Source organism: Oncorhynchus keta, chromosome 18 (genome assembly GCF_023373465.1).
Source record: "Oncorhynchus keta strain PuntledgeMale-10-30-2019 chromosome 18, Oket_V2, whole genome shotgun sequence".
In the NCBI taxonomy this organism is placed as follows: Eukaryota; Metazoa; Chordata; class Actinopteri; order Salmoniformes; family Salmonidae; genus Oncorhynchus; species Oncorhynchus keta.
Genome location: NC_068438.1, coordinates 23,657,542 through 23,671,650, shown reverse-complemented (window position 1 = coordinate 23,671,650; position 14,109 = coordinate 23,657,542). Strand labels below are relative to the sequence as shown.

At 42.3% G+C, this 14,109-nt stretch overlaps 1 protein-coding gene across 3 annotated transcripts in view; it reads left to right on the top strand.

Moving 5' to 3' along the window:
- The window catches only part of igsf9ba (immunoglobulin superfamily, member 9Ba), a 104,378-nt gene extending 90,907 nt beyond the window's left edge, over positions 1-13,471 (top strand). For 2 of the 3 annotated variants that reach the window (XM_052467651.1, XM_052467650.1), the window contains 3 exons: positions 3,207-4,841; positions 7,927-8,057; positions 8,305-13,471. In XM_052467651.1, coding sequence (XP_052323611.1) covers positions 3,207-4,841; positions 7,927-8,057; positions 8,305-8,519 — 1,981 coding nt within the window. In that variant the 3' untranslated portion in view covers positions 8,520-13,471. Of the gene's footprint in view, positions 1-3,206; positions 4,842-6,184; positions 6,231-7,926; positions 8,058-8,304 lie in introns of those variants that run through there. The other variant, XM_052467652.1, reaches the window with a different exon arrangement.
- The last annotated feature ends 638 nt before the right edge of the window (positions 13,472-14,109 follow it).

Below are 14,109 nucleotides of genomic sequence, written 5' to 3'. Positions count from 1 at the left end.
TGGCAAATAGAACAAGTGTAGACCTTACATTGAAATGCTGCTCCTGGTGTGTGGCAAATAGAACAAGTGTAGACCTTACAGTGAAATGCTGTTCCTGGTGTGTGGCAAATAGAACAAGTGTAGACCTTACAGTGAAATGCTGCTCCTGGTGTGTGGCAAATAGAACAAGTGTAGACCTTACAGTGAAATGCTGCTCCTGGTGTGTGGCAAATAGAACAAGTGTAGACGTTACAGTGAAATGCTGCTCCTGGTGTGTGGCAAATAGAACAAGTGTAGACCTTACAGTGAAATGCTGCTCCTGGTGTGTGGCAAATAGAACAAGTGTAGACCTTACAGTGAAATGCTGCTCCTGGTGTGTGGCAAATAGAACAAGTGTAGACCTTACAGTGAAATGCTGCTCCTGGTGTGTGGCAAATAGAACAAGTGTAGACCTTACAGTGAAATGCTGCTCCTGGTGTGTGGCAAATAGAACAAGTGTAGACCTTACAGTGAAATGCTGCTCCTGGTGTGTGGCAAATAGAACAAGTGTAGACCTTACAGTGAAATGCTGCTCCTGGTGTGTGGCAAATAGAACAAGTGTAGACCTTACAGTGAAATGCTGCTCCTGGTGTGTGGCAAATAGAACAAGTGTAGACCTTACAGTGAAATGCTGCTCCTGGTGTGTGGCAAATAGAACAAGTGTAGACCTTACAGTGAAATGCTGCTCCTGGTGTGTGGCAAATAGAACAAGTGTAGACCTTACAGTGAAATGCTGCTCCTGGTGTGTGGCAAATAGAACAAATGTAGACCTTACAGTGAAATGCTGTTCCTGGTGTGTGGCAAATAGAACAAGTGTAGACCTTACAGTGAAATGCTGCTCCTGGTGTGTGGCAAATAGAACAAGTGTAGACCTTACAGTGAAATGCTGCTCCTGGTGTGTGGCAAATAGTACAAGTGTAGACCTTACAGTGAAATGCTGCTCCTGGTGTGTGGCAAATAGAACAAGTGTAGACCTTACAGTGAAATGCTGCTCCTGGTGTGTGGCAAATAGAACAAGTGTAGACCTTACATTGAAATGCTGCTCCTGGTGTGTGGCAAATAGTACAAGTGTAGACCTTACAGTGAAATGCTGCTCCTGTTGTGTGGCAAATAGAACAAGTGTAGACCTTACAGTGAAATGCTGCTCCTGGTGTGTGGCAAATAGAACAAGTGTAGACCTTACAGTGAAATGCTGCTCCTGGTGTGTGGCAAATAGAACAAGTGTAGACCTTACATTGAAATGCTGCTCCTGGTGTGTGGCAAATAGAACAAGTGTAGACCTTACAGTGAAATGCTGCTCCTGGTGTGTGGCAAATAGTACAAGTGTAGACCTTACAGTGAAATGCTGCTCCTGGTGTGTGGCAAATAGAACAAGTGTAGACCTTACAGTGAAATGCTGCTCCTGGTGTGTGGCAAATAGAACAAGTGTAGACCTTACAGTGAAATGCTGCTCCTGGTGTGTGGCAAATAGAACAAGTGTAGACCTTACAGTGAAATGCTGCTCCTGGTGTGTGGCAAATAGAACAAGTGTAGACCTTACAGTGAAATGCTGCTCCTGGTGTGTGGCAAATAGAACAAGTGTAGACCTTACAGTGAAATGCTGCTCCTGGTGTGTGGCAAATAGAACAAGTGTAGACCTTACATTGAAATGCTGCTCCTGGTGTGTGGCAAATAGAACAAGTGTAGACCTTACAGTGAAATGCTGTTCCTGGTGTGTGGCAAATAGAACAAGTGTAGACCTTACAGTGAAATGCTGTTCCTGGTGTGTGGCAAATAGAACAAGTGTAGACCTTACAGTGAAATGCTGCTCCTGGTGTGTGGCAAATAGAACAAGTGTAGACCTTACAGTGAAATGCTGCTCCTGGTGTGTGGCAAATAGAACAAGTGTAGACCTTACAGTGAAATGCTGTTCCTGGTGTGTGGCAAATAGAACAAGTGTAGACCTTACAGTGAAATGCTGCTCCTGGTGTGTGGCAAATAGAACAAGTGTAGACCTTACAGTGAAATGCTGCTCCTGGTGTGTGGCAAATAGAACAAGTGTAGACCTTACAGTGAAATGCTGCTCCTGGTGTGTGGCAAATAGAACAAGTGTAGACCTTACAGTGAAATGCTGCTCCTGGTGTGTGGCAAATAGAACAAGTGTAGACCTTACAGTGAAATGCTGTTCCTGGTGTGTGGCAAATAGAACAAGTGTAGACCTTACAGTGAAATGCTGCTCCTGGTGTGTGGCAAATAGAACAAGTGTAGACCTTACAGTGAAATGCTGCTCCTGGTGTGTGGCAAATAGAACAAGTGTAGACCTTACAGTGAAATGCTGTTCCTGGTGTGTGGCAAATAGAACAAGTGTAGACCTTACAGTGAAATGCTGCTCCTGGTGTGTGGCAAATAGAACAAGTGTAGACCTTACAGTGAAATGCTGCTCCTGGTGTGTGGCAAATAGAACAAGTGTAGACCTTACAGTGAAATGCTGTTCCTGGTGTGTGGCAAATAGAACAAGTGTAGACCTTACAGTGAAATGCTGCTCCTGGTGTGTGGCAAATAGAACAAGTGTAGACCTTACAGTGAAATGCTGCTCCTGGTGTGTGGCAAATAGAACAAGTGTAGACCTTACAGTGAAATGCTGTTCCTGGTGTGTGGCAAATAGAACAAGTGTAGACCTTACAGTGAAATGCTGCTCCTGGTGTGTGGCAAATAGAACAAGTGTAGACCTTACAGTGAAATGCTGCTCCTGGTGTGTGGCAAATAGACAAAAAGGCCTAGTTGGAAGTCATCTGTGTTTTTCTTATGCCATAAAAGCATTTGTCCCCAACAAGACAAATGAACCTCAGTTTTTGCCCAAGAGCGAGTAAAATAATATCTTTGAGACGGTTGTCATGGCTGCTTGGAAATGGTTCCTCTCTCATACTGTCGCCGTGGCTAAAGTCATTAGCTTCAATGCTAGCAGAATGCACTGGCTACTATCATAATGCAGGGGTGGAATACAAATAAAACAGGTGTATTTGCTTTGACATGGTGCCATGGCTTTAGATTTTCTCATCTGTCTAGCATAGTAGTGATGCATACTGTGGATAAATGATATTTTACTGTGCACAATTAGGCTGTTTATTGATTAATAACTGCTGTTTAAAGGGTTCATTATGAAGCCATCATGTTTGAGTGTCTGTCTCTGTGTTGGTTGTCTCTGACAGGCTGTCCTCTGGGAAGATCAGTCCAGAGAGCTCCCCTCCCGCCTCGCGGCCCCAGTCCCTGTCCTCAGATGGGGCCCACGGCCCGGGCCTGTACGTCAGGAGACTGCCCAGCCCTCAGAGAGACAGGGACAAAGAGCTCTCCTTCTACAAGAAAACCAAGCGTGCTATAGCCAGCAAGAAGTACAGCGTGTCCAAGCACGAGGCAGAGGTCACCAGCCCCATCGAGCTGATCAGCCGCGGTCCTGACGGCCGTTTCAGCATGGCCAGCCCGCCATCAGCCCACCGACGCATCCAGGGCTTCCCGTTCGCTGAGGAGTCCGACATGTACCCCGAGTTCCGGCAGTCCGACGAGGAGAATGACTTTGACCCCGGGCCCCTGCCCCCGATCATGGCCACGCTCCGACCACAGCTCTCCCCAACATCCTCCAGTCTGGAGTCCACGCAGCCCCCCAACTACAGCCCCCGCCTCCACAGGCCCATGGAAGGTATGAGCTTTGTGGAGGGCAGTGGGCATCATGCTGCAGGGCAGGCCCCAGCCTCCCACTACAGGGACTTTCCCCAGGTCCCCTTCTATGGGTATCTAGGCAGCCGCGGTGAATCGGGGATTCCGCCACCTTTTTACATGCCGGACATCAGTCCGCATAGCTCCGCTCTGTCCTCCCCCCCAGGCACTGCTGACGGGGGGCCGTACGGTTATCCCTCCATCCCAGAGGAGAGGGAAGAGATGGAGCTCCATCATCAGTACACTTCCTCTGGCCATTCCCTTCCACATTCACACAGCCCTCCCCCTCGCTCCCCTCGCTCACCTGACAGCTGGCAGCCTCACGAATTCCCCTTCCTGGGTCTGGAGGGGCCCCGCTTCATTTATCCACCTCATCATCCCTTACATCATCACCAGGACCTTCCCGACCCTCCACCGTACCCCCCTCTCCACTCTCTCCCCCCCAGCCGCCTGCACCTCCCCAGCCCTCGGCTCCTGCAGTTGGAGGTCCCCATGGCTCCACAGGGCAGAGACCAACCCCCAGGCCTTCCAGCTAGGCGCTTAGCTATGCAACAGGCCCAGAGTCTCGGCCAGCTCAGACACACATCCCATGGTGTGGGTGTACCAGTGTTGCCTTACCCTGACCCATCAGCCCGTGCAGGGAGCCCAAGCACAGCCCCTAGCAGCAGCCCCCAGTCCTGGCTCAGCCCGAGGTCAGGGCGTAGGACAGACCCCTCCCTGCCCCCGCTGGTCCTCCAACCCTCCCGCCTCTCCCCCCTCTCCCAGAGCCCCCTTAGCACCCAGCCAGGTTCCCCAGATATCCTAGTCCGCCCACCACCCCACCCCAGCATCCTCCGCACCTCCCGCTCTCTGGAGATGCCTGAGATCACCCTGCACCCCCAAGCCACCGTCAGTTTCTCCCGAAGGTCCTCCCTGGCCTCCTCCCCCACTCAGGGCCAGCAGGGAAGCCGCAGGCCCAGCCCCAGTTACCGTCCCCACATGTCCTATGCTTCTACAGCAGCCAGTTACCCCTCCCAGTCCCCCTCTCCCCCCTTGGAGGGCAGGGATGTGTTCGGGCAGTGGCCGTCCCAGAGGAGAACAGAGGAGGAGATGCTGCCCTCAGAGCCCTCCCAGCTCCAGATATCCGCCTCAGGGTAGGTGACCTACACCGGTCCGGCAGGGACAGCAACGCACTGACTAACGAACACAACAAACTTCTCCAACCTGGGGACTCAATTCTAAATGTTTCCCCAGTTTATAGAATATGACTTAATGTATTACTTTTGGCATACCAATAATTAATATTTAGGCTTTATATGCAGAAAGCATGTATTTGAATTTGGCACAAATTTGATCAGTCATAAACAAGTTATTTATTCAAATTTTGTCAATATACCCATTTGAATCAGGGCAAATCGGTAAAGTGTAGGTTTCACATTAAAAGTCCTGATTGACACATTTTGTCATTTAACCCTAGAACAAAGACACATCTGAAGATATTGATATTGATCTTTGAATTCTGTAATTATTATTATAAGATATTTTTGTTTTTCTCTGTATGGGAACTCATTAATTTTAGGAAGAAAATGTGATTTGTAACTGCCATAGTTCACAGAAAATACTGTTTACTAAAGAAAATGTTGGCAGAAAACTAACCAAATATTTTTTGTAAAACATTACAATTGCATTAAGGTGCAATCTGCAACAAAGGATTTCAGGTGGAAGACATAATTAACTAGCATATACAATGTTTTTTATTGATTGAAAACTCTGATTAATAGTGTAGTGAGATAATATTTATTCTTACATGTTTGTAAGTTTGATTTCCTTGTATTATTGCCCACCTATGACTTCTCATCAGAGGCTTTCCTGTTTTTGTAACTGGTGGTAAATGATACTGTAGCTAAACTAAAAGATTACGATTGAGTGAGACCTACACTTTAAATTTAAAGGTTGAGTTCCTTCTCAAACTGAATGAAATATGAAATGTACAAGGTATCAAAATTATTTTCACGATATTCATCATCATTATTGGCCAGATAAGCTTTCTATTTCAGGAATGATTTTCACACATTTGAAGGCCAAAGCAGATTTTACTGCACCTCTGAGGTTTATGGCCAAACACCAATTTTTTTATAACCTGAGACCATTTGGACTACTTGATCATCTCTATTATTATATATTACACCAACATAGTCATACAGTACATGCTCTGCAGGACAATAAAATACATACAAGAGAGCAATATACCTGAGGCGCATATAATATTCCCCTTTTGTCTGTATACCTACATGCTTCTCCCCTTCCCCCCTTCCCCCTCACACCCACCTCCTAGCTTTCTGAATCCCAGGGATTGCCCGGTTAGCGTAAGAGGCCGTGCTCTTTTCCCACCCCTTTACAATGTCGTGGTCATATGGGCAAGTATAGTGTAGGGCTGCTGGTTTGTACAGTGTGAGGGCTCAAGGGTCTTACCACATCTGTTTTTGATTGATCTCAGCTATCTGGGCAGCGTTGTTGTGAGCCGGTCCCCTACGCCGCAATAGGTAAGGGTCGGACCCATGTCTGAGAGGGGAGGCGTCAGCAGGGGAGGGCTCTTATCACTCTCTCCTTTAAAGGGGAATCGCTGACTTTGGGTTGAGCCTCTTTACTGGATTCAAGTTTGCTAGCTCTCATGCTAACTGCTAACATACAGGTTACATTTCCTACAGTTCCTTGGCACAACATGCCTGCTGTCACGCACAGTGATTAGGCTGGTGAGCAATATTAGGAGCTGTTTTGGACTGTGGAGCAGTATTTGAAATACAGGCACGGTTTCCCTGCACAAAAAAAGCCTTGAATCAATAGAGGACCCAGATTACTGATAGACTGGAGTATTCCCCTTTAAAGTTTTGTTCCATGTGCAAAATGCCATGCATGCCTTCTCAAAATATCTATTTTTTGACTCAAACGAATAACAATATTTCTCAAGACTAAATTCTTCGTCACATTCGTCGTCTTAAGTGCTTTCGTTTCTGTCATGTGACTGTTTTTATTGGCCATTTCCTCTTCCTGTCATGTGACTGTTCTTTAACGGCCATTTCCTCTTCCTGTCATGTGACTGTTCTTTAACGGCCATTTCCTCTTCCTGCCATCTCCTCCCGTCAGCATGGTGAAGCCTCTGTACACAATGTTCATATTGATGAAAGTGTGATGTACAGTGTTCATGTTTTATGGAAATGTACTGTATCTAACTAACTGTGGCCCCTGCACACAGTATTTGTGATTATGAAAATACTGCTGTATTTATCTAACGAGGAATGCTTTAATTCTCATATTTGTCTCCCTTTTCTGCTAAGGGCTCTCAATCTCTCTCTCTACAGTGGCACTATGAAGGACACCACCTCTAAAGCTTTGTGTTCCTACAGTATGCCTTTTGAAACAATATGTTTTGGTAGAATCACTTGTCTTTACGTATCGTCGAGTCAGGTTTTGAAGCTGGTGTGTTAATAAGTAATTTAATGGCAACAAACATACATCTCATGAACCTGAACGTAAATGTTTGGTGTTGATGAGATTATTTTTGGGTCTTAGTATCATTATTTGCATCTTTCTATGATGGACTGCAAAACAAATGTATTCATTATGAGGTAAAAGTATATTTAAAAACAGATACCTTTCTGTTTAAGGCTCATCAACTTGCCTCAATTTGACATGGATTTAAAATTAGCCAATGATAGAGACTGCTCATCTTTAACCCTTAAAAATATGTTCAGTATTAGGCAGAGTTTGAATGATGTCACTCATAAAATGAAAATAATCCACATAGAGCTATCAAAAGAGGAGAATCCTCTTTGTTGCCCCACTCAACAAAAAAAGCGTAGATTCTCACTGTAGAGAAAGAGGAGCAACTCAGTAACTATAAAAACTGGAGCCTTTCTTCTGAAAAGTGTTATTACAAATACAGTATAGAGATTATTTTCATTTTATGGGTATCTGAAAGTGACAAAATATTGACATATTCCTTCATATTTTTTTTGAGAATTAACCCTGTTCATCCTATAGTATCTTATTGATTCCTCACAATCTGAAGCCAATGAATTTCTCACCAAATCATCAGTTTATTTATGGTTCAATATTACAGAGCCTTTCGGAATCAATGTCCTCCTGACTCCCCATCTAATTTATCACTGAGAGGATAGCGCCCCCCGGTGTGAGTTAATGTAAAGCATGTGCATTGTGCCTGTCTCCTCCTCTTTCTAGGGAACCTCTAGGTGCGTCTAGGGATCCTGCCGGGTCTGAGAGCTTACAGTCACTGCTACACCACTGTATTACTAAAGCCAAGAGAGTGGCTGCCAACACCAATAACAACTCCACTTCCAGGAGAAGAACAGGTCAGTCTCTGAACTAAAGAATATGCCACAGGCAGCCACACAACTGTTAGAAGAACAAAAAACAACAGCATTTAGTGAGTTCCTTGTAGCCTGGTCTCAAATGTGTTTGTGATGTAAAGCCAAATCCTATCGTTGTCAGGCCAATGTAACGACCATAGTTGTTGGCTTTACAACACTTAGACGAGTCTGGGACCAGACTAAATGCCTCACTGTTGTATCCTCAATAACACTGCCTCTCCATCCCTAGGTGTGTCTCCCTCTCAGACCCAGCAGCAATCCCAGACCCCCTCGGCTCACAGAGAAGATCTCTACCTCCACAGGAAGAGGAAAAGGCAGAACAGGAAGAACCCATATCTCTTTTTAACCTCCTTCCTGCACCGCAGCAGACGCTCTGAGGAGGACCAGGCGGCCATCCTGGCCAGTACAGACTCAGACGGGCCCAACTACAGGACTCCCCACTGACCACTGACCAGTATGTCCACTACTGTCACTCACAGACAGATCAAGCCATGGGAGGCAACTACATTGACCTGCCAACCTAGATCTCTCTATAACTCCCATACAGAAATTATGATAATCATGTGATTAATTCCATTCAGCTTTTGGCAGTGGGTAACCTGTCTCTAGCGTTTTCCAAATAATTTAGACAAAATAAAGATGTTTTCCGTGTCTCCCTGAGGATAATGTTGTTAGGGTCACCAGATAAAACATCTGTAATGTAAATACATAAAATAATGAAAAGGGGGACAATATCTCCTATTGTAGTAAAATGCATTGATCTAAATAATTCACAACACCTTAAAAGTCCCTGGTCATGGAGGAGTCTATCTGAGGTGTTACAGTGACACAGTGGACTAAACCTGGTGTGTTCCTTAGACAAGGACCTCAGCCTACCTTTCCTACAATTCAAATAGTGTCAGTATCTAACACAGGGTACTTATTGCAAAATATACCTCAGAGTAAGTGCAGAATTGCTGTAATTCTATTGGACTATACTTATTTTACATTATTTTTCAAATGAAATGTATGAAAGAAATGGTATATAATATCATTCACTTCACACATGAATTGGATGCTGTGGCCTGAAGTCTGATTTTCATCTGCTTTTAATATCGAGCCCAATCTGCATATTTTGCTTAATCCCAAAAGAATATCATCCAATACAAGGCGTGGTATGATATTGGTATATTTCAAATCACTAAAAGACATGTCCTCACTCTCTTGCATTTAACCATGTGATCAAATCCAGTAAAGGTGAGCCCATGTTCTTCTTGCTAAGACATACAGTAACTTTGTGTTCAAGAGGCCAAATGTACACTTGATAGGGTGAGGACAGAAGAGGGGTGAGAAAATGTGATACATGTGTATACAGTGTTTTTCATTCATATGGAGGAAACCTCCAGTCTATTGTGGAGTATGGCACATCTCTAGGTGCCTTGTTCGCCTTTTCTCTCTTGTTTTTGAAAAGTGAATTAACTGCCTTTTCCTTCACCTTCACGCATTCTCTCTCTCTGTTGGGACTCATTATAAGCTCCAGTCTGACCTGTGGACTGACCTAGCTGTGAGTTAGGGGGCACTGATGGTGCATTACTCTGGTTCTTCCTTTAATCTTGACTGTGTATATTCTACTAATAGAACAGACCTATACTAACAATTAGTGATGATGATGACAGTGTTAATCATTTCAGGTTTAACATTGTGGTAATGCTATAACATAGATATTTAAAGAAAAACACACAATTTAATCAACATTTAAATGTAAAAGGTACAGAAGTAGTTATTATGCTGAAAGTGAAACTTGCCACTGATGTTCATATTTCAAAACAGCTGTAATACTGAATACTGTATTGAAAGAACTGATTGCTGTTTATTAGGTGATTTTAACAAGTGGGCTTGTTAGATGACAAGTGACAACATTTGGCTTACATGAACTAAACTCAAAAGGTGGGATGGCTGTCTCGACTCTCAACTGTTTATCTCTAGCAACGGTATAATATTACCTGCTAGCTATTTCTCTGTATGTTTATTCATTTTAACACTAACCGATAATGAATGTATGTTTTGCTGTACAGGAAGTGACTGTCCTGATGTCATAGTACACCGGATGACCTGTCGCATGTGGTGGTATTAAGTTTAGGTTTAATTGGCTAGTTGGCTAGTTGGCACAATAATTTGATTTGATTTATCACACAAGGTTAGCTGGTTAACCAAGGATGGGTTCAACCACTCTTGGTTGAATTCTTTCCTTTACACTGATGGTTAATGTTACCATTTTCTTCTCACCCTGTAGACTAGACCTATTAGAGAGCTTTACACTTACACACTTACAAGATGAATCACTGGAAGACATTGAGATTTTAAACCAGTTGTCTGATTTGGAGTCACTTTTATCTCTACTGATAGCAATTCAGGAGTTGAACTACACATAAGAACTCTCTGAATGTATGTTAACTGAACCCCTTTCTGCTTGCTATAGAATATAAATCAGTGATCAAAACATCAACTTTATCTGCCCTCTTCACTCACTTTCCAACATATATTTTTTTAAATTGGTGAGATAGTGACAATTTTGAGGAATGAATTTAATTGAAATTGATACATCAACGTGCATATTCCAAGAACTGGTTATATGTAAGATACGGGGAAAATCTATATTCATAATGTATACATGGTGTGTACTGTATTTGGGAAGATGAAACAGAAAGATTTTTTGTTCAATATGCTTGAGGACAAAAATAGAGAGACAGATTTAAAGCAAGTTAATATTAGATGTGATGAAAGTATTTGCTTTAAGGCTTTAAGTGGACAATATTTATAAAACATCTTAAGGTGCTTCGTTTGTCATGTTTTCGGAGACATTATTTTACGTTTATGGAAAAGTAAATGTTAGCACAGAACAAATGTTTTATTGTCATGTGGGCCTGTTGGTTGCACAAGTTCAGTAGTATTTCTTCTGTTGTATAGTATGTGAATGAATACCAATTTGAAAAGCATCAACGTGTCGTTGCTGGACTAAACCTTATCTGAAACAGAAAACTTTTTTTTTTCACAAGCACACAGGTAGATTCACTCATGATCACTTGCCTCCAGATGTCCAAAGTAACAAAGAAACAAAAGAGAGCCACAAACAATCTAATAGTTATGGGGTACTGTATGTGCTGCAACCGAAGTCGTGTTTACATTAGCTAGAGATGACGTACGTGCTACTAGGACGTAGTTGCTTTCAACATTATGACTTGGTGCTATGTTTAACTCTGTGGTGCTGTAGATCAGAGCCCTACTCTCTTGAAGTCCTCTGTGTTTTACCAACTCAACTAGTTCCATCGCTGTAAGTCCTATTAATAAACTAGTGTGATTGGCAATGAGCAAATTGTATTGATTGTAGGATCAGATAGTGGCAATAGATAGTGTGGTGACATTCAAAAAATACATCAAAGAGACTTAGAATAATGTAGCAATGGAACAATAGTTAGTTTCTGTCTCTGTTCCAGCCTCTGTCTGTGCTTCCAGGGTACCCTCTCCAGAGTGTTGTACTTGTGTTGAAGGGGGGATATAATATCCAGCTTAGATGGGGAAACCTACTTGGTGTGAAGTTATTTATCAGTACTTTTGATCAGTATTAAATATGTAACAGCAGACAGGGGAGGGAATCTGAGCCCATGGTCAGGGCATGAGAAGGTCGTTCTACACTACACACTTCCTACAGGTCAAAACTATTTTTAATGGACAGCACTGTTTTCAAGCACACAACTGCAGGGGCATAACCTTCTTATGTGATTTCTCTCCACTGGTTTCACAAAGTCTCCTATTGGGGGACAGTATTGTACAGTATAGCCAATAAGAGTATTCATCAAACAGCGTTTGTATTTAAGCTGATTCTTCTCATATGTTTTGGTAAAGGTATTGCTGACACACTCTTCATATAAACTTTTACTAATGTATGTAGTCTTCCGGGCTCTCTTGCCTTTTCAACAACAAAAATACATACAGTATGTAAGAGGGCTGCTTTGGAGGTACAGATGTAGGATCTTAATTTGAGCCAATTTGCTACAGCAGGAAAATAATCCTGCAGCAAAAGAAAATGTGAATTATTATAGTGATTATAATTAATGGACGTTTTTGTAGGGTCTGATATATTTTTCTTAAGGGAAAATCAAGACTGAAATGTCAAAGTGGAAATTACAAACTTCAGAAGCCTTTTTAAACCTCAAATACACTACAAGTGTGAAATATCATGCATTGCAGGAAAGTTCTCCTGCAACAGGGCGATCAAATTAAGATCCTGTACTCTTAGATCGACTTTTATTTTGTGTTTTTTTGCTTAAAGGCCTTTAGTGCATAAGTAGGAGCTGGTATGATTATACTTAGAGCAAATTTGATTTAACTATATTTATCTTGCATGTAGAGACAATACAAAAGAGCCTATTCAGAAATCAGTCATAAACTTTCAACCTGGTTGTGATCAGACAGAAAATGGAATATGTAGTATTTTCTATGTTCTCTGTTTTTCCATGTGTACCAGCACTGAGGAAATAGAATGTATTATTACTGTACAATAAGTGCTACATCTTTGACTGTTTTAACTAATGCTCCTCATCCTCAAGCCAGTAGTGCTTAAAGGAAGAATATGTAGTCATGTCATAGCATATTTTCATCCATTGAGGCATGTGCGTGTGCTGTACATCACGTTTACATTCTATATTTTATGTTGACATCTTCTGTGCATAATCTGTTTCAATATGCCTTTTTCAACTGAAACAATTGATCTATATCAGACTGTTCATATGTAAATATTCCAAAGCAAAAACATGAAACATATTTTACTTTTTGTCTATTTTACAATGATAACCTGCGGATCATTTGGAGCTTCATCATTCAGTTATGTTTGATTGACATCAGGAATTATTTTACACTTAACTTTTATGTGAGCAATTAACTCATCTACTGTATGGTGCTGTACCAAAGCCTTATGTAAAATACTAGTCTGTGTTGATTTTCTCTTTTGTCACTGTTGTCCAGGGAATTCAATATTGTCTGGGATCACGTGTTGCTCACTTCATGTTCAACTGCCATGGAACTTCTTCTTCAAACGAAACCCTGAAGAAAAAGCATAAACGCACTGGCTTAATACCACCAGTGGCTTCTAGAGAATAGGTGACAAAGGCTTATGACCTGTGGCATAGGCTCAAGACAAAGTGGCATACGTTTATTAAAAAGGCATTGTATCATTGGCTCATGAGCGGTTTGTGACATAGACATACAGCATGTTCTATGATGATCCATGGCATGTCCATGAGAGGTGGAAAAGCAGCGTTGCGTTCATGTCCATCATGTGTCCATTTCCAACGCTTAGTCCAATGTAATATTTTCCTCTTCAATTTTTGTATTTTGATATAATAAAAATCTAAAACGTGCTTATGTATGTGCTTGTGTTATTTTTCTATCAACAAACTAAAATGGAACTTCTGTCTGAACTGTAGAGGTGTAGTTTCAATTACATGACACAAGGTGTGAGTGTTGGATAGCGAGCCAGACACCATGATTGGGGGCTAGATCATTTAATCGGGTCTGGAAAAGTATTTATTTAGAGTACTACTATATATTATCGTAAAGCTATCTAGTCAGATTCATACAGTTCATACAATTGGTATATAGTGGGTTATAGAAAAGTCTGACCATACAAAGTACTGTAGGCCTATATGAAATGAAGATGATGTTAAGTTGAAATCACTTCCACAAATTGCTAAGAGGGATTCTTTCCACTTACAGTATATAACAATAAAGTCCTGTTCAACTACAAAACACCTGGCACATCAGTCATGAGTCTAGTGTTTAGATAACTCCACCACCCAATGACTAAACTGGAGAGATACTGACAGGGAATGAGGTATGTCATCACAACACATTGGCCTTTGCACTCATGTCCAAATTCCTCTCTGGCTTGGCAAAAACAAATCCCTTTCTGTCTGCATATACACTGAATATAGCAAACATTAGAAACACCTTCCTAATATTGAGTTGCACCCCCCCCCCACGTGCTTTTGTTTGCCTT